Raw genomic sequence first — 26,375 nt, forward strand, 5'->3', positions numbered from 1 at the left:
GTAATACAGAAATGAACATAATAAAATGTACATAATGAACAAAACATTTCTGTACAATGGTCTGTTGTGTCTATGGTTGAATTTTTTTGTTCATCTACAGAATAATAAGCTATAGAGATGGAGAGAGATGATTCAGAATTGGGAGTGGAAAATCGTTTGCATTTAACTGATTTTTTAATAAAATATACCTTTTTAATGCAACTTCAAGAAAAATTAAGAGCAAATTGTAAGTGGAAATTTGTTTGCGTGTGTCTCTTCTTCTAGTAAAGTACACACATACTATTACTGAAACTGCCAGCCGAATCGTGCTCAGTTAATACGAATTGAGAGCCAAATGGAGTTCTGAAGGTTAGGGTTAGGGTTATGGTCCGTCGTGCCACTGAATCCGCGTCCGTTTCTGCGCAGACCGCTTCCGCGTTTGACACGAAACGGATCATTTCCTGTCTGTAAATGAAGGTGAAAGTGATTTAAAGCTGGAGTCTCCAGTTTGTGAAGAAAGAAGAATAAGGTTCTGGAATAATATAAAGACAATTTGTATTGCAAGGTAAAATTATAGTTCATAAATGTAACTAATGATAAAATAAGCATGAACTTACATGTTAGGGCACCACAGAATGTAGCCACTTTTAAATGTGGCCTAAAGACCCACCTTTTTAAACGAGCATTTTATTGCTGATTTTATGTGTTTTTATGTGCTGATTTTACTTTTGTAGCACTTTAAGATTTGTTTTAATGAAAAGTGCATTATAAATAAAATTTATTATTATTATTATTATTATGTTACAGGTGCTACGGGGGAGCAAGATTATTTAGAGCGGGTGCTGTGACTTGCCCCCTTCTGTAGATTTCGCCGACCGGAGGGATCCTCTCGGTTCATTTCGGGGGGCGGAATTACCGTAACTGGCTGCCGGTGTCTGATCGGCAGCAAACAAACTTCTCGGAGGGGGGCGTTAAAAGCGCAATTTAAATGCTTTGCTATGTGCCTGACTACAAGACCGGGGGATGTCGGATCTCTCCAACCTGCCTATAATGATTTACATTCTGGCCTCGAACACACCCAGTGCGTCGGCTGTCTGTGGAACCTGCCGATCAGTGGAATGATATTACATCGTTATTTATTATGTGGAAAAAGAAAGATCGATCTACTGGCCAGATTTAATAATGAATTATAAACATGTCATGAGCTCTTCTGACATTTTAGCATACCTATCAGAATAGCATACTCTCGGTTAGGGCGCACGTGTATAATAGTATTACGTAATGCTCTCCGATGCTCCATAAATGTATCATACGGATGGAAGAATTAATATTCGACAGGTCAGCAGTTGCAGAAAATATTAGACGGGAAGTAAAGAATTGTACTTTCCCGTTATTACTTGTAGTTAATAACTACAGTACGTGCAAGTAGCATAATATTTTCTTTTTTTGACAGGCCCATAAGATAAATGTTGCGAAGGTAGATGAAGGAGAATGCATTACGGAGCATCAGTGTCAGACTGAGGAAGAGGTGACACAGCAGGTTGAGTCAGAAAAGCATTGTGATGATGATGCAGGGCTGTCACCAGAAAGACTAACCAATTCAGACTGGGCCAGTACGTTCACACCATGGCAAGTAGACCCAGTTTCTCAGAAACCATAAAAAATATGCCTAGAGGTGGTTATAGTGTTTTTTTATAGGGCAAAATTGTAAAGCTGTCCTGGGCCCAGCCACGTACGTGAAGCACCGGCCCTGCTCCTCGATCTGTTATTACATGCACTGTAAAAAAGAAAACGTTAAGACAGCTTAAATTGCAAGGCTACTTACTGCACTAAGTTTTACATTTTGAGGCCAACTCGATCAAAGTTTTGTGTGATGAAGAAAACCCCTTATCTTTTAACAAAAATATTTGGCCAGATAATTTATCTTTCATATGTATAAAAACTTAAAAATTTTAGTCTTACGTACTAAGAATTCCAAACAATGAAAGTTGAGCCGACTTTGTCTTTCATTCAGATGATTTATCTGTCAGACTGGCAAGTGACCGGGAATCTGCCCCCCCCTAAAAAGAAAACACTCTGGACTCTGACCCACAGGAACAACTACCTCTGCACTATGCCAATTGCACACATCTGTTACCATTATTATTATTAAAATTTCAGCTGCTATTATTGAATGTCTCAGCACATAAACACTTTATAATACTGGAAACACTTATTATTACACTCTAATTTCTAAGAGTATATGCCTTAAGCTACCTGCACTTTATATACTGTTACTCAGTAGTTAGGATGTGTTTTTTGTTGTGCCTTTGCACTTTGCTGTTTGTCCTATCCGGTCATGTCTTGTCGTGTCTTGTCTGCGCATGGGACAGTGAGGAACGTAATTTCGATTTTTTTGTATGTCTAGTACATGTGAAGAAATTGACAATAAAGCTGACTTTGACTTTGATGATGCTTAAGCAAACGCATTGCGAGTGTCGAGTTTAAACCGGCCCTTAGAGCTGAAGCCTTTTGCTGGGCAGCTTCTGTAACCGCCCACTTCCCTGTAGACCAGTGGAGGGGATGTGTATCTGGGAGTAACTGACTGGGTGAATCGTTGCAGCCCGAAAGCTGAGTAGTGAAACCAACAGATACAAACAATTTAGAGAGCAAGGTCATTTCAAACTTGGAAGAAGAGCTCATTTGGGGGCCATTTTGGGGTAGCATGTGGCTCTGTGCCCGTGATCAGAAAGTTGCTGGTTTGAGTCTGGCCTTGGCACATCTGCAGGTCCTTCAGTAAGGCCCTTAACCCCCAGCTCTCTGGGTGCTGCTGTGGGTGGCTGCCCTTTGCAGCCAGCTTGCTTTGACTTATGAATGGCAAATTGGGGGGAGGCATAAAGAGAATTTCCCCGTGGAGACCAATAAAGTGTCTATTATTATTATTGTAGTCTGTGACAAATACAGTCCTCCAGAGCATATAGTTGGAAAGGTGCTTAAAAGTGCTCATGTCAGGGGCTACACACTTTTTTGACACATGGTAGAATACAGCCAATAGTTATTAGTCCAAATGATCAGTGAACATCTCTGCCTGTGATTATAAACTGCCTGCGTGTGAATAAAAACTGCCCAGTTTGCTTTGGTTGAAAGACATTACAGCTGGTAAACTGACTTTTGAATATAAAGCTAACATTACTTTTGGTTTTTATTACAGAGTCAGACTGTGATGCACAGGAACTGGTTTCTTTCCAGCCAAAATCATCTAAGTAATGGCTCATCATTCCCATGGAGAGGTTTGGCTATAACGTCTCAGCATATGATGCATGTTGTCTGTAAAAACCTGACACTGAAAGGCAGGAAAGCTTAAGATGAGTAACTATTTTCAGCTGAAGTTTGCTGAAAATATCAGACAAACAGCTCACTCTCCACAGCGCTCTTCCTCAGGCTACTTCCTTACCATACCATAATTTGTTTTTCAACCTATTGTTTTAATGTGCTCTATTGGGTCTTAAACTATTTTTACTGCTTTTTAAATTGGACAGGTCTCTCTTAAAAGAGATTTTAAAAATCAGTTGAGTGACCTGGTTAAATATAGGTTTAATAATAATGCAGAAAATAAACACACACTTATAATAATGAAAGAACCACAGCAGGTGTCTCCAGCAGCCACATAAGACTATGAGCAGGAAACCTGCCTTCTGTTAACTGAAAGGTCAGTGCATGTGTAGGAGTGACCATGTATGAGTTTGTGAGGTCTGATGGACTCATCTCCGACATTCTGCAGACCCAGACCTCGCTCACGGACCTCTTGGAGGATTACCTGGAGGAGCTCGATGATGAAGAGCTGAAGAAGTTTAAATCGAAACTGAGTCGCACAAAATATAAAGAGTTAAAGCCCCTTTCCAGGGCTCAGATGAAGGACTTGGATAGAACAGACCTCGCCGACAAGATGATAAGTTCCTACAGTGAAGTTGATGCTCTCAATGTCATGCTTGAAATCTTGAAGAAAATGAACCTGAATGATCTTGCTCAGAGAATGAATGAAGACCTGCAGCAGGGTAATCATATGTTTAACCTTTCTTGTTTTTTTGTCTAAATTGTAACCTTTATAATCTCTTGAAAAATTAACATATTGTATAGGATTATATGGGAAATGATGATATTTGTTAGACACTGATGTTGGACACAGAAATTAATCTGAAATTCTTCCTTATTTCAGATGTCCAAGCAGGAAGTGAGCTGGGTGACATATTGGAGCAGAGTAAGAGCTGTATGCTTTTCTGTAGTTTACACTTTGCTTTTAGCAAGCAAGCCCATTCCTCATTTTTCTATACTGCTATCATGCCTGGGGGGGGGGGGGGGGGCAGCCCGGTGACCTTGGACTGTCACGATCAGTGCTGCAGGCGTACAGGGAAGAAGGCAAGCCAAGCCAGCAAGTCCACAAAACAGGGTTTTAATCGGAGGACAGGACCGGGGGAAGCACATCTACAAACATTAATGACGAGTCTGGGGAAGACTGACTCAGACGAGGACTAAATACAAAAGACAAGCTAAGGGTAATGAGCAACAGGTGAGAACAATCAGGCAGAAACAGGAGGTAACGAGGTGGGCGTGGCACACATTAGGATCGGACGGAGCGGGGCATGACATGGACCCCCAGAGGTTTTTTTTCTCCCTACTTGGGAGTTTTTGGTTTCTCTCCTCTGATGTCATCTGGCTTTCTTTCTTTCATTTCTTTGTTTTCTGTGTCTTCTCTTTTCTGTGTTTTGAATTATCCTGTATAAATGATGCAGGAATGTATCCCAACATGCCCATGTAAAGCACCTTGGACTCGGTAGTGAAAGGCACTATATAAAAATACATTGAATTGAACCATGTATATAAGGGCGGCCCGTGGCATAGGCAGTGCAGGAAAATGCCTGGGGCACCGTCCCTTACAATTTTGACTTTCACTATATTGATTTACTACTATTTTACACTATTATTTAAAAATAATAAAAACTTTATTAAATAAGGGATATTTTTTGCCTTGCCCGGCCCCCCCCCCTCCCCTCCGTATCACACACTGTAGGCATCTTTAAGTGACGTTGATATAATTGATGTGTGTGATACGATTAATGGTATCTAATTCAAACAGACACTATCATGTCAGAAAGACCAAAGCCCTCCGGTGCCCAGGAAGGAAAAGGAGGAAGAGGAGAGGAGGAAAAATGGGAAAAAGACAGAGGTAATAATCACTAATCAGAGTAATTACCGTGGTACTGTCTGTGGTCCGTGGAGCAGAGTGTTACTAGCTTACCTTGGATAATTCAGCATTTGCTAATTTAATAAAAAGCTAAAATTAACGTCAATTACACCCAACGTAAATTCATTAGGGAAAGCTGGAAATACTTTTCAGGTCTTTGGGAACAAGAATAACCTACAGCATCATTTTCAGAAATACACTACACATCTTTAAAGGGTCTTGCTGCACCTGCATGAACCATCCACTGTCTCTGTCTCAGGATAGTAAACTGTAATAGTCAAATAAAATGCTTTTCTGTTCCCATTCCCCTTTTTAACTAATAGTTTAAAACCCTTGCATTTTTATTACTGATTAGTCTTATATGCAAAGCAAACAGCATTATCATGTGAGCGTCGTGCTCATTGAATGAGGTTTTGTGCAAGAATGCCAGCCAGCTATAATTTCGCTTGCTGTTTACTTTGTGTTTAGAAAGTTACAATCTGGCTTAGGTGCTGTTATTGGCCAGGTTTAATGTCACCCCAGCCAGGGCTGGTCAGTTCTATAGGCGACATAGGCGGCTGCCTAGGGCACCACCTTCTGAGGGGGCACCAACTTGCCAGCCAGTTTCACTTTGCCTCAGGTAGGGGGCACTGGTGGTGATGCTCTCCTTGGGCGCCACATCAGCTAGGACCGGAACTGGTGTACAGATATGAAGGACGTGAAATTTAAAGTTTAATTTAAACAAATCATGAAAAAGTGGATGGTGGAGTGAAAAAATGTGTGTGTGTGTTTGTGTGTGGGGGGGGGGGTGATATATATACAGTGGTACCTCAGTTCTTGAACTCATTAGAACTCGAATTTCTTAAAACCAGTTAAAAAAAAAATTACCTAGAGCTCGATCTGAATCTCAGAAGTCAAACCATGAACGCCGATCTAAGTAACTTGTACGCGCGCGGAAATGAGTCACGTAGCATGTCTCTCAGCGGAAACAAAGGGTAAAGCTTCAGTCTCAGCCTTACTGTACATTAGCTGTAATAGCACCGTGCCTGTTTACACTAACTGAATACATATATTTAGACAGTAAAAATACATTTAGAAAATGATAGAGAGTAAGTAATTATTATTATATAATGAAATACATTTGAAAATAAAGATTTCTTATTCATTATTTTATTATTAATAATAAACCATGAATAAGTTTAATTATAATAATATTGTTGTGCCGAGCGGGGACGGAACGGAGACAAAGGCGCAGACGTCAGGGTATCGGGGAATATGAGGTTTAATTACAGGTAAGGCAGGCAAAGCGCAGACGGACAATACAATGACCGGACTGGGGAAACAAACTGAAACATGGACGAAATACAGAGGACTAATGACAACAACCAGAAACAGCTGATCACACGGAAATTCCACATGGGGTTAACGAGGGGGCGTGACACACGGAAGGAGCGGACGATCGGTGCAGGACACATTGTTTGGATACATTTATTTTCTGACTTTACAAATTACTGTTTTGATAAATGTGCTTAGATGTGTTTAGTACAGTATATGCTCTTCTTGTTTTATTCGGTTCATTTTGTGTTTAAATGCTAAAAAAAACATATTTAGGTGACATTTTTTCGGGCCGAGAACCAATGAATTGGTTTTCCATTATTTCTTATGGGGAAAATTCTATCACAACTTGAACTTTTTAGGTTTCGATCTGGAGTTCTGAATGGATTAAATTAGAGTTCTGAGGTACCACTGTATACCCACAATGTGATAAAAATCCGTTATTTTGAATTTGTGGAGACTATTTTTTCGGGCGCCACAAGGGGAAACTCAAAATTATTTCTGAATCTGTGACTGCAATCGAAAAGCGAAAAATGTCAAAAATCTCGTATTTTGCTTGGCTACTTATGGTTAAGGTTGTCATTGATGGGAATAGGCAAATGAATTGAAAGTCCCCACAAAGAAATGAATACAAACCTTTTTGTGTCGTTGTGTGTTTTTATCCTTTCTCCCATTCTGGTCAGGATCATGATAAGAATTTGCATTTTCCTCTAATTTTTTTTTAGGGGAACTCATACAGTGTCAGCGCAGAATAAAATCTACCCTGAAGCAGAAATGTGAGTGTGTATTTGAAGGAAAAGCTAAGGGAGGACAGCCAACACTTCTCAGTGAGATTTACACAGAACTCTACATAACTGAAGGTGGGACTGGAGAAGTCAATGATGAACATGAAGTGAGACAGATTGAAACGGCACCCAAGGAAAGGCAAACAGAAGATAATACAGTCAAGTGCAATGATATATTTAAACCCTTATGTGGGCGTGAGACACCTATCAGAACTGTACTCACTAAAGGGGTGGCAGGTATCGGGAAAACAGTCTCTGTTCAGAAATTTATTCTCGACTGGGTAGAAGGAAAAGCAAACCAGGATGTTCACTTCACATTTGCGCTTCCTTTCCGGGACTTGAATTTGATTAAGGATGAATACAGTCTGATTGAACTTCTTCACCACTTTGTCCCACAGCTGAAACCATTTCAATTCACTGAGCTGTTTATTTTCAAAGTCTTGTTCATCTTTGATGGTCTAGATGAGTGTCACCTTCCTCTAGATTTTCAGAACAATGAGAGCTGGTTTGATGAAACAACGAAAATGTCACTGGATGTGCTGTTGACTAACCTCATTAAGGGGAATCTGCTTCCATCCGCTCTCCTCTGGATAACCTCCCGGCCAGCAGCAGCCAATCAGATACCTCCTGAGTGCCTCCACCGGGTGACAGAGATACGAGGGTTCAGTGATGCCCAGAAGGAGGAGTATTTCAGGAGGAGATTCAGTGATCAGAGCCTGGCCAGCAGGATTATCACACATGTGAAATCATCAAGGAGCCTCTTCATCATGTGCCACATACCTGTGTTCTGCTGGATTTCAGCCACTGTGCTTAAGAGACTTTTTAGTGAGACTGACAGGGGAGAAATTCCAAGGACTCTGACTGAAATGTACACACACTTCCTGAACGTTCAAACAGGATTTAAAAATGACAAGTATATGAAGAAATTACACCTTAAAACACACAGCCAGGAATTCCTTTTAAAACTTGGTAAACTGGCTTTTGACAACCTTGAGAAAGGCAATCTCATATTTTATGAGCAAGATCTCACAAAGAATGAGATTGATGTCAGTGAAGCTTCAGTTTACTCTGGAATGTGCACAGAAGTCTTTAAGGAGGAATATGGGTTGTATGAGGATAAGGTGTACTGCTTTGTGCATCTGAGCATCCAGGAGTATCTTGCTGCTTTATATGTGTTTTTCTCAAACTCATCAGCTGATCTGCTGAAGACTGCAGTGGATCAGGCATTAGAGAGCAAGAATGGACACTTGGACCTCTACCTCCGCTTCCTCCTGGGCCTCTCAGCAGACTCCAGTAAGATTCTGTTACAAAGGCTACTGGGACAGGCAAGAACCAGCTCACATAAAATTAGGGAAACAGCCCAATACGTCAGGGAGAAAATACAGGAAAATTTATCTCCAGAAAGGACCATCAACCTGTTCCACTGTCTGAATGAACTGGGTGACAATTCTCTTGTAGAGGAAGTCCAAAGATACCTGAATTCAGGAAGCCTTTCAGCAGAAGACCTCTCACCTGCACAGTACTCAGCTCTGGCCTTTGTGATGCTGATGTCAGATGAGGAGCTGGATGTGTTTGATCTGAAGAAATTCATCAGATCAGATAATGAGCACTGGAGGCTGCTGCCTGTGGTCAAGAACTCCAGGACGGCTCTGTAAGTGACGTGGGGATGGGAAATCATGTCTGGTCTGGCAGTTTTACATGGACATGTTTCAAATATATAAAATATAAATTTGAAATATATAAAATATACATTTCTCCTTGTGTATTAGTAACTATGCTGGATTTTTTTTTTATAATGACTGAAGGTAGTGATGTAGTTACAAACAAAAAAGTGACGTTTCCGTTCCCATCCAGTCTGCCTTCTGATCACAGGCACAGCATCATAACCTGCTATAGAAACAGTGAGGGCTCTTTATCCACAGGGTGTATAAGTGGTATGTGAGTGTTATTGTCAGCAGGTGTGTTCATGTGATGGAGCCCAAAGCTGGGAGCTTCCGTATGACTCAGAGTCCTGCACCGGGTCGGGTACCCGACGGGGCAGATAGTTGCTGAAATGGGCGGATTTTAATGTTCTGGAATTTTACGGGCGGGTATGCGGGCAGGTAATTCATTACACACGGGCGGGTAGCAGGTCAATCAAAACAGTATTGTAGCCTGCGAAAATATCTATGTATTAGACTATCATGTACAAATTGTCTGATTATAGTGAGATTATTTTTCCGAGACAAACAAACTGTAAACAGTATCCTATCATGCAATATCAGATTTTTACCAGACCTGTTAGTGTCTTTGGTTTGTTTGTAGTTTGTTTGCCTCCCGAAAAAAGAATATCGCTATGAATGTGCTAAAATATTTTATAAAGCTTTTAATGTGGTTTGACTAGTTCGTGTTTCTTGTTTGTTTGTCTCTCGGAAAAAATAATCTCACTCCAAATTTGCTAAAATATAAAGCAACAACACACAGCAGCGTGTTCATGGAGGCAGCCACGTTTGTTCCGAGATGTGGTAGCTCGAACGGGAGATTGTCGGACGTGATGTCACTCAACTCGGAATTTCCGAGTTCCGAGAGAAAAACTAACACACCATTAGATAACCGCCTCGACAAACATTCACGTAGACGTCTGAATCCTTGCTGGAGCGTGTCGTCGTGTTCTCTCTTTCACGCTCTTAACGGTATGGATAGCTTAGATCTATCTGATTTGATTTTGTGTTAAACAGACTTTTTCGTTTGAAGGCCTAGTGCTTGTCACGTTGAGAGGTGCATAGAAAAAATAATTGTGTGTAATTTATCATGGGTACAGGCAGGTAATGGGCGGAATGTTAACGGACCCAGGCGGGTGCGGATTTAACTTTGAAATAATCACGGGTGCACGGGCGGGTGTGGTGCTGTACTGTGCGGGTCTCCAAAAGTGGACCCATTCAGGACTCTGGTATGACTGCTACAGTATCTCTTGCTGCTCGCTGTCACCCTCTGCTGGCCTTAGCTGCTCCTGGCTGAGGAGATAATAGAACAGAATATCTTTATTGTCACAGTACATGTACAGATGCTCCTCTACTTACAAACAAGTTACGTTACGAACAGTCGTTTGTAAATTGAAATGTTTGTAAGTCGTTATTCAACATCATTTTCAGGGTATACACAGGGATTGACATAACTGTCAATCTCAGTGATTCTCCTAGGCAGTCAGATGAGGGTGTTTCCCAGCTCTGTTCTGTTCATGGTTCATGCTGAAATTCACTGATTTTATAAACTTTTCCGATCTCTTATCAGGACATTCGTCAGGGGGAATTTCCAAGCATCATCCAATTACAGTCACTCTGCTTCCCTTTCCGGGGCCCAGAGTCCGCACCCCTAAGTGTCTCTACCATCATTCCCAGTCTTTTGGGATCCAGTTACTTCCCTGCTTCTATATCCTCCTGAGACCCCACCCATTCATTTATGTCCATTGTAGTGGACATTTTGTTTTTGCATCTATCTTTTCACTGATGTAAGGAAACATATTTATTCCTGTTGTACACTAAAGAGGACATACTGTCAAATTAAAAATAAAAATAAATTAGAAAAAATCTTAACTGTAAGATGTCTTATTTCCTCCAAAGACAAATATCCTATAACACTTCTTTCCTTGGGTCTCAGGAGGATATGATAGGACTGCCAATCATTTCTGTTGCTTGTCAAACCCTCTGGAAACATGACTGAGGCAATATTGTTTCTTTGTATAATTATGGCACGAGACTCAGGACACTAAGCAAAGCAAAACTTCCAGGTTTCACTGATATAAAGTAACAAGTCCTGTTGGTTTTAGCTGGTGCTGAGATGCTCAGCCACAGACCTGACTGTTCTGGGCCTTCAAACTTCTGTGAAGCTGTGAAACTAATTAAAGTGCATATTCATATGACCGAGGCTAACATGAGATAACTGACAGATACAGAAACTCCTAAGCTAACACAAGGTGCTCATTCATACCTATTTTTAATCACATTGTGCAGCAGCAGTTATTGGTCCACATTCCCTAAAGGTTACAAGGTCACACTCTGTATGGTTTACATCAGCTTCTGGTTACATCTTCTTAATGGCGTCCTAATGATTACATTCTCTATGTGTTATACAGTACCATATAATATTCCATATGGACACCCCCAATGGTGGGGGTCTTTTAAAAGCAGGTTGGAGTTGGCTACAGAGTTTCAAGGACATTGAAAAATCAAAATATCTGATATATTGAAATGAACCTGTGACTGAATGGATTTTAGAGCATATTCACATATGCAGTCATTCAAACTGGCTCTGGAATATAATGCAATATAACACATACAGAACATTATTGGGAATAAAACTGCAGACTTTTAACCTATGATAGACTTACCCGCTATCAATGATTATATGACTGAAAAAAATGGCCAAAATATACAGTAAACTCACAGGAGATCCTGTATTGTGTCAACAGCTGTTCATTTGAGTAGATTGATCTAGTTCCTGAATATTCTGCACACAAACCCTTACATGATATATGTGCTTTGAAATGAAAATGTTCACTTTATTCTTCATGACAATGAACATGATGACCATCAGAGGATTGGCCAAAATTAAAAATGTACCATATTTAATCACTTTTCTAACTGTGGTAATTTTAATGTAGTGTTGTGTTTAGCTAGTAATTCTCTTTGAATTGTATTCTGTGTCTGTTATTATGCTGAACAAAAGTTTGATTAGATATTTTGTGCCACTATGATCAGTGATGTGTAGGATATATACTGGTCTGTGTGTGTATAATAACACAGCTCCTTTTGTAGGCTGAACAGCTGTGATCTCACAGTGAAATGCTGTGAGACACTGACTTCAGCTCTCAGATCAAACTCCTCACCCCTGAGAGAGCTGGACCTGTGTTACAATAACCTGCAGGATTCAGGAGTGACGCTGCTTTCTGCTGGACTGAGGGATTCACACTGTAAACTGGAGAAATTGAGGTCAGTATTACTGCATATTCCACCCTGTAAACAGGGAATACTGAGGTCAGTATTACTGGGTATTCCACACCGTAAATTAGGGATACTGAGGTCAGTCATCTTTGTCAGGTCAAATAGTAAACTAGTATTTCATGATGACACTGCAACTGGGACACAGATTAAACCACAGGCCACAGGTATTTGACAGTACAACTGAGACACCCTCCACTCTGCAGACACAGAAAGGAGTGTCCTGGGAAGGGCTGAGGGATCAGCCACATGGCCAGTTCATTTACTCTGACTTAAGTTCCTGTTTAGGCCTCTAGATGTAACAGAAAGACTAATATTATAAGAGCCTCTCATATCTGAAGTGTCTCAGCCAGTAATGCGGCTGATCCTGAATCCAAGCTGTCTAAGTATGAACTATGCCAGTACTTTATATTATAAAGTGTTTCTGTGACGTTTGCAAGGCAAGTCTCACGAGCGAACCGCTGCACTCACACCATTTCATTCCCACTAAGCAGGTATAGATTTCAGCTTTTTATTTCTCAGAAAAGAGGACATGATGCGGATGTTTTGTTTTAATATTGTAATACTGACTTAATATTGTTACACTGTGTACTAGAGTAAATACCTGGGTTGGACTTTTCACAGTTTCATAGGAGAGGAACCTAAATCACATTTCCTGAGGTGGAATTACACCAAATAAAATACTTCTTTACTTTGGGTACCTGCTGCATGGGCCCCTTCCTGTGTCACATCAGCCACCTGTCAGCTATGAGAGAGGAATCACTCCTGTAATCAGCTCTCACTGCACTGTACAGGTCTGTGTGGACCACAGTGTTTAAAATGTTCATGTGCTAAGTCTCTCAAACAAGATTCCTGAAAGTACTGTTGCAACCATCAATTTTTTTGCAATTAACTTTTAACTTCATAACTTGTACAGTTTTAATATAAAACAAGCTGTGCATCAGGCAGGTCCTAGTCAGTTTGGGGACACCTGGCAGAAAGAAGGCTGATGACTGTAGTGGAAGCTGTTTCACTGGTCTGAATATGTTACTGGAGGATTCACAGCTAATCTTCAAATTGCTTATTAAAATCATAAATCTGCACTTATTGAAACGTCACCTTCTGTTTATGTAAAAACTGAAATGAAAACAAACAGTATCAGCTATATTGCGTTGGAAAGAAGGGGAACTATTTCAAGGAAATGACTTGAAAAGCTTTAGATCAGCCCACAGATACAATAGGGGCCTGTAAGCTTTTGCCATCCACTGTACACATATTCACCTGCTGCCAGTGTTTTACAGCCAGAACATGCAGACTCTGTACCCCCCCCCCTCCTCTCCTTGAGGGGATCCTCAGTGATTCTCCTAAGCAGTCAGATGAGGGTGTTTCCCAGCTCTGTTCTGATCATGGTTCTGGATGTGAAGGTTAATCTTTCCCAGGTTAGTCCCCTGTGGTGGATAAGGAGGCAGGAGACCCAGGGCTGCAGTAGATGTTGTGGTTAATCCTTCTAAGTCAGATCAGCAGTCAGGAGCCGCTTGTGTAGAATCCCAAAGTCAATCTTTTATTGTATCGATATAAGGGTACATCCAAGGCTGGACACTTTGCACAAAGCGTGTCTCATGCTGAAATTTACTGATTTTATACACTTTTCCGATCTCTTATCAGGACATTCGTCAGGGGGGATGTTCCAAGCATCATCCAATTACAGTCACTCTGCTTCCCTTTCCGGGGCCCAGAGTCCGCGCCCCTAAGTGTCTCTACCATCATTCCCAGTCTTTTGGGATCCAGTTACTTCCCTGCTTCTATATCCTCCTGAGACCCCACCCATTCATTTATGTCCATTGTAGTGGACATTTTGTTTTTGCATCTATCTTTTCACTGATGTAAGGAAACATATTTATTGCTGTTGTACACTAAAGAGGACATACTGTCAAATTAAAAATAAAAATAAATTAGAAAAAATCTTAACTGTAAGATGTCTTATTTCCTCCAAAGACAAATATTCTGTAACACTTCTTTCCTTGGGTCTCAGGAGGATATGATAGGACTGCCAATCATTTCTGTTGCTTGTCAAACCCTCTGGAAACATGACTGAGGCAATATTGTTTCTTTGTATAATTATGGCACGAGGCTCAGGACACTAAGCAAAGCAAAACTTCCAGGTTTCACTGATATAAAGTAACAAGTCCTGTTGGTTTCAGCTGGTGCTGAGATGCTCAGCCACAGACCTGACTGTTCTGGGCCTTCAAACTACTGTGAAGCTGTGAAACTAATTAAAGTGCATATTCATATGACCGAGGCTAACATGAGATAGCTGACAGATACAGAAACTCCTAAGCTAACACAAGGTGCTCATTCATACCTATTTTTAATCACATTGTGCAGCAGCAGTTATTGGTCCACATTCCCTAAAGGTTACAAGGTCACACTCTGTATGGTTTACATCAGCTTCTGGTTACATCTTCTTAATGGCGTCCTAATGATTACATTCTCTATGTGTTATACAGTACCATATAATATTCCATATGGACACCCCCAATGGTGGGGGTCTTTTAAAAGCAGGTTGGAGTTGGCTACAGAGTTTCAAGGACATTGAAAAATCAAAATATCTGATATATTGAAATGAACCTGTGACTGAATGGATTTTAGAGCATATTCACATATGCAGTCATTCAAACTGGCTCTGGAAGATAATGCAATATAACACATACTGAACATTATTTGAAATATGGTCTGTATAACTTATGATTATGATTATTGCTACGTGAGATGGAGCCGCGGATGGTCGCCTCGGCACCGAGCTCTCTAGTACTTCTTTTTGTTTGTTTTCTGCATGTTCGGTAACCCAAACCCGGTTACTTTTTCTAAAGAAGAACTGCTGAACTTTAGGCAGTGCACTCCAGACAGTTTCCCATCATTTTTCACAAACCCGGATGCTTTTCTGGAGATCTGCTGCTTTTCCTAAACGGAACTAATAAGGACTTTGCATGCTCTGCTGCCCTTTCTTTCACTGAAACCTGGCTCAGTTAAACGATCCCCGACAACGGATTGTGTCTGCCGGGCTTTCATCTGCTCTGAGTAGATCCCGTGTCGGACCTATCGGGAAAGACGAGGTGCGGCGACATCTGCTTCTATGTAAAAGAAGGTTGGTTTACAGATTTCACTGTCCTAGCCAAGCATTGTAACAAGGACTTGGAGACACTGTTCATCAACTGCAAACCATTTTATTCACCCTGGGAGTTCTCTTCCTTCATCCTGGTCAGTGTGTACATTCCACCTCAGGCCAGCGTGAAGGATGCACTGCAAACCCTGGCTGAGCTGATATCCAGCCTGGAACAGAAGCACTCAGACTTCCTCTTCATCATCCTTGGGGACTTCAACAGAGCTAAATTAAACCACGAACTACCAAAATACAGACAGCATATGAACTGTCCACCCAGGGACAATAAAACATTGGACCACTGCTACACAGTCCTTACAGATGGATATTGCTCTGTTCCTCGGGCAGCTCTAGGGCACTCTGATCTGTCTGGTCCATCTCATCCCTACATACAGGCAGAAACTGAAATCGGCTAAACCTGTGGTCAAGACAGTAAAGAAATGGACTAATCAGGCAAAGCAGGAACTACAGGACTGCTTTGACTGCACTGACAGCTAAGCTGTATCACCTGCCTTCTGTCATTACAGATCCATCACACCCTGGACACAATCTCTTCCAGCTCCTCCCCTCTGGCAGGCGCTACAGAACTCTGTACACAAAAACCACCAGACATAGGAGCAGCTTCTTCCCTCAGGCCGTCACCCTCATAAACAGCTAAGCTGTGTCACCTGCCTTCTGTCAATATTCCCCCCTTAAACTCTGTTTGCACTCAACCTCGCACCTTATACATTGTATAGTGGGTTACCCATGTGTGTATATTTCAAATTTATTTCTTGTAAATTGCGTCATTTATTGTCTTTGTACTAGAGAGTCTCAAGCAGCCAGAAGCAAATTCCTTGTGTGCCCCAGCACACTTGGCAAATAACGCTGATTCTGATTCTGAAAATGTACAATTTGAAAAAAACTGCAGACTTTTAACCTATGATAGACTTACCTGCTATCAATGATTATATGACTGAAAAATGGTCAAAAAATATACGGTAAGCTCACCGGAGATCCTGTATTGTGCCAACAGCTGCTCATTTGAGAAGATTGAACCAGTTCCTGAATATTCTGCACACAAAACCTTTCAGGATATTTGTGATATGGAATGAAAATATTCACTGTATTCTTCATGACAGGGAAGACGATGACTATCAGAGGATTGGCCAAAATGAAAAATGTACCATATTTAATCACTGTTCTAACTGTGGTTATTTAATGTAGTGTTGTGTTTAGCTACTAATTCTCCTTGAACTGTATTCTGTGCCTCTTATTATCCTGAAATAGAATTTGATTGGATATTATGTATCACTATGATCAATGATGTGTAGGATATATACTGGTCTGTGTGTGTATAATAACACAGCTCCTTTTGCAGGTTGAACAGCTGTAATCTCAGAGGGAAATGCTGTGAGGAGCTGGCTTCAGCTCTCAGATCAAACTCCTCACATCTGAGAGAGCTGGACCTGAGTGACAATGACCTGCAGGATTCTGGAGTGAAGCTGCTCTCTGCTGGACTGGGGGATTCACACAGTAAACTGGAGAAATTGAGGTCAGTATTGCTGGGTATTCCACTCTATAAACTGGAAGTACTGAGGTCAGTCATTTTGTCAGGTCAAATAGTAAATTGGTATTTCAGTACGACACTGCAACTGGGACACAGATTGAACCACAGGCCACAGGTATTCGACAGTACAACTGAGACACCCTCCACCCTGCAGACACAGAAAGGAGTGTCCTGGGAAGGGCTGAGGGATCAGCCACATGGCCAGTTCATTTACTCTGACTTAAGTTCCTGTTTAGGCCTCTAGATGCAGCAGAAGGACTAATATTATAAGAGCCTCTCATATCTGAAGTGTCTCAGCCAGTAATGCGGCTGATCCTGAATCCAAGCTGTCTAAGCATGAACTATGTCAGTACTTTATATTATAAAGTGTTTCTGTGACGTTTGCAAGGCAAGTCTCACGAGCGAACCGCTGCACTCACACCATTTCATTCCAACTAAGCAGGTATAGACTTCAGCTTTTTATTTCTCAGAAAAGAGGACATGATGCACATGTTTTGTTTTAATATTGTAATACTGACTTAATATTGTTACACTGTACTAGAGTAAATACCTGGGCTGGACTTTTCACAGTTTCATAGCAGAGGAACATAAATTACACATTCTTAGGTGGAATTACACTAAATAAAATCTCTTATTTTGTGTGCCTGCTGCATGGGCCCCTTCCTGTGTCACATCAGCCACCTGTCAGCTATGAGAGAGGAATCACTCCTGTAATCAGCTCTCACTGCACTGTACAGGTCTGTGTGGACCACAGTGTTTAAAATGTTCATGTGCTAAGGTCTCTCAAACAGGATTCCTAAAAGTACTGTTGCAACCATAATTTTTTTTGCAATTAACTTTTAACTTCATAATTTGTACAGTTTTAATATAAAACAAGCTGTGCATCAGGCAGGTCGGCCTGACAGGCCTGCATTAGCTGCTGGGGATGTTCACATCTCTCCGGTCAGAGTTCCTAGTCAGTTTGGGGACACCTGGCAGAAAGAAGGCTGATGACTGCAGTGGAAGCTGTTTCACTGGTCTGAATATGTTACTGGAGGATTCACAGCTAATCTTCAAATTGCTTATTAAAATCATAAATCTGCACTTATTGAAATGTAACCTTCTGTTTATGTAAAAGCTGAAATGAAAACAAACAGTGTCAGCTATATTGCGTTGGAAAGAAGGGGAACTGTCACGCCCGGCTCATCTGATCCTCGTGTGTGCCACCCCCCTCATTACCCACCTGTACTACCCTGATTGTTCCCAGCTGTTTGATGTTAGTTTTGGCCTGTTTAGTGTATATCAGTCCACATCTACCTCTGTTTCCCAGATCTGTCATTAACGTTCATCCTATGCTGCTCCGTTTGCTTTATTGAAACTCCATTTTCCCGTATTCACAGCTCCCCTCGTCTGCTTCTCCGCTCCCTGCTCGTTCACTCGCGCAGGTCGTAACAGGAACTGTTTCAAGGAAATGACTTGAAAAGCTTTAGATCAGCCCACAGATACAATAGGGGCCTGTAAGCTTTTGCCTTCCACTGTACACATATTCACCTGCTGCCAGTGTTTTACAGCCAGAACATGCAGACTCTGTACCCCCCCCTCCTCTCCTTGAGGGGATCCTCAGTGATTCTCCTAAGCAGTCAGATGAGGGTGTTTCCCAGCTCTGTTCTGATCATGGTTCTGGATGTGAAGGTTAATCTTTCCCAGGTTAGTCCCCTGTGGTGGATAAGGAGGCAGGAGGACCCAGGGCTGCAGTAGATGTTGTGGTTAATCCTTCTAAGTCAGATCAGGAGTCAGGAGTCGCTAGTGTAAAATCCCAAAGTCAATCTTTTATTGTATCGATATAAGGGTACATCCAAGGCTGGGCACTTTGCACAAAGCGTGTCTCATGCTGAAATTCACTGATTTTATACACTTTTCTGATCTCTTATCAGGACATTCGTCAGGGGGGATGTTCCAAGCATCATCCAATTATAGTCACTCTGCTTCCCTTTCCGGGGCCCAGAGTCCACGCCCCTAAGTGTCTCTACCATCATTCCCAGTCTTTTGGGATCCAGTTACTTCCCTGCCTCTATATGATAGGGCTGCTAAACATTACTGTTGCTTGTCGAACCCTCTGGAAACATGACTGAGGCAATATTGTTTCTTTGTATAATTATGGCATGAGGCTCAGGACACTAAGCAAAGCAAAACTTCCCAGGTTTCACTGATATAAAGTAACAAGTCCTGTTGGATTCAGCTGGTGCTGAGATGCTCAGTCACAGACCTGACTGTTCTGGGCCTTCAAACTACTGTGAAGCTGTGAAACTAATTAAAGTGGATATTCATACGACCGAGGCTAACATGAGATAGCTGGAAGATACAGAAACTCCTAAGCTAACACAAGGTGCTCATTCATACCTATTTTTAATCACATCGTGCAGCAGCAGTAAATGGTCCACAGCTTGGAGTTGGCTACAGAGTTTCAAGGACATTGAAAAATCAAAATATCTGATATATTTTAATGAACCTGTGACTGAATGGATTTTAGAGCATATTCACACTCATGCCCTCATTCGAACTGGCTCTGAAAGATAATGCAATATAACACATACAGAAAATTATTGGGAATATGGTCTGTATGACATGAAAATGTACAGTTTGAATAAAACTATAGCTTTTTAACCTATGATAGTCTTACCCACTGTCAATGATTATATGACTGGAAAAAATGGCCAAAATACACAGTAAACTCACAGAGGAACCTGTATTGTGCCAACAGCTGCTCATTTGAGTAGATTGATCCAGTTCCTGAATATTCTGCACACAAAACCTTTCAGGATATTTGTGCTTTAAAATTAAATCATCAGAGGATTGGCCAACATTAAAAATGTACCATATTTAATCACTTTTCTAACTTTGGTGATTTTAATGTAGTGTTGTGTTTAGCTACTAATTCTCTTTGAACTGTATTCTGTGCCTCTTATTAGAGTTTGGTTGGATATTTTGCGCCACTATGATCACTGATGTGTAGGATATATACTGGTCTGTGTGTGTATAATAACACAGCTCCTTTTGCAGGGTGAACAGCTGTAATCTCAGAGGGAAATGCTGTGAGGCGCTGGCTTCAGCTCTCAGATCAAACTGCTCACCCCTGAGAGAGCTGGACCTGAGTGACAATGACCTGCAGGACTCAGGAATGAAGCTGCTCTCTGCTGGACTGGGGGATTCACAGTGTAAACTGGAGATACTGAGGTCAGTCATATTTGTTAGGGGTAAATAGTAAACTGGTATTTCATGATGACACTGGAACTGGGACACAGATTAAACCCCAGACCACAGGTATTCGACAGTTCAACTGAGACACCCTCCACCCTGCAGACACAGAAAGGAGTGTCCTGGGAAGGGCTGAGGGATCAGCCACATGGCCAGTTAATTTACTCTGACTTAAGCTCCTGTTTAGGCCTCTAGATGTAACAGAAGGACTAATATTATAAGAGCCTCTCATATCTGAAGTGTCTCAGCCAGTAATGCGGCTGATCCTGAATCCAAGCTGTCTAAGCATGAACTATGTCAGTACTTTATATTATAAAGTGTTTGTGTGACGTTTACAAGGCAAGTCAGACGAGCGAACCACTGCACTCACACCGTTTCATTCCCACTAAGCAGGTATAGATTTTAGCTTTTCATTTTTCAGAATAGAGGACATGATGCGGATGTTTTGTTTTAATATTGTTATACTGACTTAATATTGTTACACTTTGTACTAGAGTAAATACCTGGGCTGCCGCCTGTCAGCTATGAGAGAGGAATCACTCCTGTAATCAGCTCTCACTGCATTGTACAGATCTGTGTGGACCACAGTGTTTAAAATGTTCATGTGCTAAGGTCTCTCAAACAGGATTCCTGAAAGTACTGTTGCATTCATGATTTTTTTTTTTGCAATTAACTTTTAATTTCATGATTTGTATAATTTTAAAATAAACAAGCTGTGCATCAGGTAGGTCGACCTGACAGGCCTGCATTAGCTGCTGGGGATGTTCACATCTCCTCCGGTCAGAGTTCCTAGTCAGTTTGGGGACATGTGGCAGAAAGATGCCTGACGATTGCTAGTCATTTCTGTTGCTTGTCGAACCCTCTGGAAAACATGACCGAGGCAATATTGTTTCTTTTCCCTGGACACTAAGCAAAGCAAAACTTCCCAAGTTTCACTGATAAAAACACGATTTGGTGGTTTCAGCTGCTGCTGAGATGCTGAGCCACAGACCTGACTGTTCTGGGCCTTAAAAATAGTGATAAGCTGTGAAACTAAAGTGCATATTCTTACAACCGAGGCTAACATGAGATAGCTGACAGATACAGAAACTCCTAAGCTAACACAAGGTGCTCATTCATACCTATTTTTAATCACATTGTGCAGCAGCAGTAATTGGTCCACATTCCCTAAAGGTTACAAGGTCACACTCTGTATGGCTTACATCAGCTTCTGGTTACATCTCTTTAATGGCATCCTAATGATTACTGTACATTCTCTATGTGTTATACAGTATCATGTAATATTCCATATGGACACCCCCAAAGGGGCGGTCTTTATTTTTGGGGGCATTTAGGAAGAGCAGCTTATGGGCAGCTGGAATGTGGAGGTTAGCTCCTTCCTCACGCAGCTGGGCCCGGCTCTTTGGTCCCTGGCTGAGCAGGTGGGGGGCAGCAGTCCCTTCTGGGTGGTCATCCTCCAGGCTGTCTGTGTTCAGAGAGAGAGAGAGAGAGAGAGAGAGAGAGAGATGACAAGCAGGCTGCTCACCCTGTGTTTCTACACAGTCAGTGAGGCTAAAAGGTGAGCTTCAGTGAACAGTGTGTGGGGGCCGCAGGAACACAGGCAAAAATGGGTGCAGAATAATGCCCCCAAATGTCAGCTTTTTATCAGGAACTGGGAGAGCAGGGATGGAGGAAAAGGGGGAGGTGCTGAAAGGCTGTTTGGTTTTGGGGGGGTCCAGGCCAGTCTCTGGTCCCACTCATGCTGTGGCTTTGGGCACGTCAGCACTGACATTTTCATGGGTTGCTGCCACCTGTATTTTGTATGAAATTGTGCGATTTCCTTTCTGCAGGCTGGCAGGCTGTAGAGTCACAGAAGAAGGCTGTTCTTCCCTGGCTTCAGCTCTGAGGTCAAACCCCTCACACCTGAGAGAGCTGGATCTGAGCTACAATCATCCAGGAGACTCAGGAGTGAAGCTGCTCTCTGTTGTACTGGAGGATCCCAGCTGTAAACTGGAGAAGCTTAAGTGAGCACAGAATAAACATTTTATGTCAGTTCATGTCAAGTTTGTTTATGTAGCACATGTTCATACACCAAGGTCATTCAAAGTGCTTTACAGGAAAGATAAGAAGCAAAATGCATGAAGTAAAAGCAGACAAAGTAAAAGTGTAGGAATAAATATGAAAATAAAATAAAAAGAACATGAAATATTAAAGACCAGATATGAAGTGACAAAGTGCCATTCGCATCACTTACTGTTACATAGTCGACCATGGAGCTGCGGCCTGGGTGCTCTGGTGCCAGGTGCCCTTATAAACACCCTTATGCTGGAACACGGTGTTCGTTATGGACAGACTGTGGTCAGCACAGGAGTCCAATAAGAGAGCAGCTCGGGTTCTGGTCGGCCAGGCCGTTCCTCCCAATCACAGCTCTCCAGGTGTCACTGTCGTTACCCACGTGAGTGTTAAAGTCCCCCAGCAGAACAATGGAGTCCCCAGAGGGGGAGCCTTCCAACATCCCATCCAAGGTCTCCAAGAACGCCGCATACTCTGAACTGGTGTTCGGTGCATAAACACACACAACAGTCAGAGCCCGTCCCCTGACTCATTGGGGTGAACTCCAACATACTGGCACTGAACTGGGGGGCTATAAGTAGACCCACCCCTGCCCTCCGCCTCTCACCATGGGCAACTCCAGAGTGGAATAGAGCCCAGTCCCGCCCCAGGAGTTTGGTTCCAGACCCCGAGTCGTGTGTCAGCAGTCAAATCATGTGAGAAATAATTAAGCAGAAAAGATGGAAACCAGCAATTCTTAGCACACGATTTGTGTTGGATAGCAGAGCTAATAGATGAAGAACAATGACAGTAATGTTGCAATTTAGAACTTAACTGTGTTTGGTTTAACAAAAGTTACGAATAAAAATACAGTGGACACCAATCGACACTGGGGTGATTGTTCATATGCTTTTTATATACTGTACAAATAAGTCATTGTTTTAAAAAAAATATTTTATGTGATGGCTGTGATGGCTCCCATTACTGTAATATACAGTACAGCAATGCAAAAAGTGGTTTTATAAATGTTTCATTATCCTAAGGGTGGACCGCTGTGAACTCACAGAGAAATGCTGTGAGACGCTGGCTTCAGCTCTCAGATCTAACTCCTCACCCCTGAGAGAGCTGGACCTGAGTGACAATGACCTGCAGGATTCAGGAGTGACGCTGCTCGCTACTGGGCTGGGGGATTCACAGTGTGAACTGGGGATACTGAGGTTAGTATTACTGGATATCCCATACTGTAAACTGGGAATACAGAGGTCAGTATTACTGGGTGTTCCACACTGTAAACTGGAGAAACTGAGGTCAGTATTACTGGTTATCCCACACTGTAAATTAGAGATATTGCGGTTAGTCATATTTGTCAAGGATATTTTGTGATTTCCTTTCTGCAGGTTGTCAGGCTGTAGAATCACAGAAGAAGGCTGTTCTTCCCTGGCTTCAGCTCTGAGGTCAAACCCCTCACACCTGAGAGAGCTGGATCTGAGCTACAATCACCCAGGAGACTCAGGAGTGAAGCTGCTCTCTGCTGTACTGGAGGATCCCAGCTGTAAACTGGAGAAGCTGAAGTGAGTACAGAGTGTATGCCTGACTGCTACAAATACTTATGCATGTATGTGAAGAAGAGGCACCAATAAATAAATGGATACAGCAGTACTATGTCATTCTGCTTCTCCTGTAGTGTGGACCACAGTGGAGAGTGCAGGACCAGACCAGGCTTACAGAAATGTAAGTGTGTATGCATGTTTTTATTAATAATGCAATTAGATCTGTTGTATGATTGTGTTCACACAGTTGTGATGAATGTGTTTTTCTGCACTGTGTGTAGATGGATTTCCATGTTCATGTTTAGGTGAGTTTCTGTGTGCGTGTCATTTTAGACAACATCCAAATGAGAAAAACAAAACAGACAAAAGAGACATCAGCAAAAACTATTAATTAATTAATCTTTTTTATACTTTATATATGCTTATAACAGGGTTAAAATATTCTGGTGTACCTCTGCATCTTAAATTTCACAAAGAAATCCTTTGTCTTTGTTCTTTATGCACATGCGGTGAGTGTGCTTTTATCTTTTTGAGATGCGTTAGTATTGTCCTAAGATGGCACCCGTAGTCTTCCCCAAACTGGGAGAGTGGTCTGGCTGCAGAACACTAGGCGTCTCCGCTAGGAGGATCTCCACTGTGGAACTAGAAATCACATGATCTCCACTCTAGCGTGGAGATGATGTCAATGCAACATTGGGAACTACCGCGTTGTGTCTGGGCCGGGAGTGGAGTTTCCAGCTCCACAGTAGAGACCCTCCTGGCGGAGTCTGCAGCCAGATGTAATCAGTTCATGCTCCTTACCTCTCTCTCTTCTAAACCGGCGCTGATGCCGGACTCTCTCCTCAGTCTGCGGTTAGTGCTGCTGTGAGGAAGCGTGCGGTTCTAAGGAAGGTTATATTTTAAAATAAATACACTCTCTTTTAGTATTAATCTTTGGTGCCAAATATTTGTGTTTAAATATGCCTGTGGTGAATGTGCCTGATGAATGTCGCTACTTTGTAATTTTATTTACCCGTAATTAAGCTGTTAGTTTATCTTGTGCAGCATTTTGGCGGCTCTTCCCGGCGGCGTCGTGCGCCGTCCGACATTTCCTGAGCTATTTCATAAACTTCAGCTCCCGTTTTGTTCGGGGAAGCTGTGCTGTTTTTATATTGTACAGATAAATTCAGTACAGCCTAAATGTAAATGATAAAATGGTGGAGATGCCGGTCTGCCTGATGGTATTAGCGGCTCTTCCTTCTGCCTACAGACTCCTGCCAGCTGACACTGGACCCCAACACAGCACACAGATGCCTGTCTCTGTCAGGGGGGAACAGGAAGGTGACAGGGGGGAAAGAGGAGCAATATCCTTATCATGCAACGAGATTTGAATGCCACCCCCAAGTTCTGTGCAGAGAGAGTCTGACTGGCCGCTGTTACTGGGAGGCTGAGTGGGATGGCGATGGAGCCCATATAGGAGTGACTTATAAAGGGATTAGGAGGTATGGATGGAGGGACAGTCACTTTGGATTCAATGACATATCATGGAGTTTGTACTGTAATCCTGACAGTTACTCTGCCTGGCACTATAATAAACGGAGTCTCATACCCACACGAGCCTCAGGCCCCCGCAGAGTAGGGGTGTATCTGGACTGGGGGGCTGGTGCTCTGTCCTTCTACAGAGTCTCCTCTGATAGACTGACCCTCCTGCACAGATTCACCTCCTCATTCACTGAGCCCCTCTATCCAGGGTTTTGGGTTTGTATAAACTCCTCAGTGTCGCTGTGACGTGTTACTGGTTCTCCTGGCAAAAAAGGTAAAATCTCAGATTTTTAACCTTTATAATCCTTTTCACTCTGAAATGTATGTTTAACAAAAATAAATGCCTGTGTTCAGTGAGCTGAATAAACATGCAAAATAACAGTTTTTCTCTCTGACTAAAATGTAACTAAATGTAATCCTGATTAGTGGGGGGGCTTTCCCCCTCCCCTGTATACATTTTATATATTTATGTCTATTTACTGTATTTCCTCCCTGTACAACGACAATAAAGGCTTTCTGTTCTGTCCAATTAATGTCCTGTTTCAGCGTCACCCAAAGCATAACTGAGTAACATAATGAAACCACAGTCTGGTGGATTAAGTTAAATTAAAAAATCAAAAAAACTTTACTGCTGCAGCTAAACTTATTTAACACAATGACATTCAATCAATGTATATAATAATCATTTAACTGGAGCCATAACAGAAACAAAAAACATTGGAACCATAAAATTATATAATGTCACTACCCTGGTTCAGTGGATTAAAGTTAATAAAATTATTAATTTATTTTATTAAGTAATTAAACTTGTTTTATGAAACAATTATTAATAATTAAGATTAAAGTACTATATATATATATATATATATATATATATATATATATATATATGAAATCATCTGCAGTTTCATGATGTGAAAATCAAGTGGTGTACATTGTGCCCCATATATCATTGCTTAAACCAGACTTTACTGAACATGTCTATATCTCATTAGGTTTAATAGTTAGTCGATGTAGGAACCATATTTAACTTTATATTTGTAACCATATGGTAGGTAATCCTTTTATATTTTGTA

At 41.7% G+C, this 26,375-nt stretch overlaps 1 protein-coding gene and 1 long non-coding RNA gene across 4 annotated transcripts; one reads left to right on the plus strand and one right to left on the minus strand.

Annotated features, from left to right (window-relative positions):
* Positions 1-426: 426 nt before the first annotated feature.
* Positions 427-25,828, plus strand: LOC111843372 (NACHT, LRR and PYD domains-containing protein 3-like). 3 transcript variants are annotated; one of them, XM_072703510.1, is made up of 15 exons: positions 427-544; positions 3,170-3,248; positions 3,740-4,013; positions 4,175-4,216; positions 5,093-5,182; positions 7,240-8,592; positions 8,758-8,950; positions 12,093-12,266; positions 16,775-16,948; positions 20,003-20,176; positions 22,027-22,200; positions 23,272-23,445; positions 23,626-23,799; positions 23,913-23,959; positions 25,028-25,828. In XM_072703510.1, exons 2-15 carry the CDS (start codon positions 3,225-3,227, stop codon positions 25,543-25,545), a joined length of 3,585 nt encoding a protein of 1,194 aa, XP_072559611.1. In that variant the 5' UTR covers positions 427-544; positions 3,170-3,224; the 3' UTR covers positions 25,546-25,828. The 3 variants fall into 3 exon arrangements, with proteins under 3 accessions (XP_072559611.1, XP_072559609.1, XP_072559610.1); XM_072703509.1 differs by adding an exon at positions 787-1,608 and having other exon boundaries at positions 446-544; positions 7,240-8,950; XM_072703508.1 differs by having other exon boundaries at positions 7,240-8,950.
* LOC140581303 (uncharacterized) lies at positions 7,861-9,513 on the minus strand. The gene is made up of 3 exons (XR_011984369.1): positions 9,187-9,513; positions 8,812-8,948; positions 7,861-7,926 (listed from the first exon to the last, which is right to left on the minus strand). It is a non-coding gene; the product is annotated as an uncharacterized lncRNA (long non-coding RNA).
* Positions 25,829-26,375: the final 547 nt, after the last annotated feature.

Source organism: Paramormyrops kingsleyae, chromosome 20, assembly GCF_048594095.1.
Source record: "Paramormyrops kingsleyae isolate MSU_618 chromosome 20, PKINGS_0.4, whole genome shotgun sequence".
Taxonomy (NCBI): domain Eukaryota; kingdom Metazoa; phylum Chordata; class Actinopteri; order Osteoglossiformes; family Mormyridae; genus Paramormyrops; species Paramormyrops kingsleyae.

What these genes read in the sequence shown, in the direction of transcription:
- LOC111843372 (XM_072703508.1), top strand. Translation starts at nt 3,225, where the DNA reads ATGGCTCATCATTCCCATGGAGAG. An exon ending in AAGAACTCCAGGACGGCTCT is followed by an intron (nt 8,951 to 12,092) that starts GTAAGTGACGTG and finishes CTCCTTTTGTAG; the next exon opens with GCTGAACAGCTGTGATCTCA. An exon ending in TGTAAACTGGAGAAGCTTAA is followed by an intron (nt 22,201 to 23,271) that starts GTGAGCACAGAA and finishes CATTATCCTAAG; the next exon opens with GGTGGACCGCTGTGAACTCA.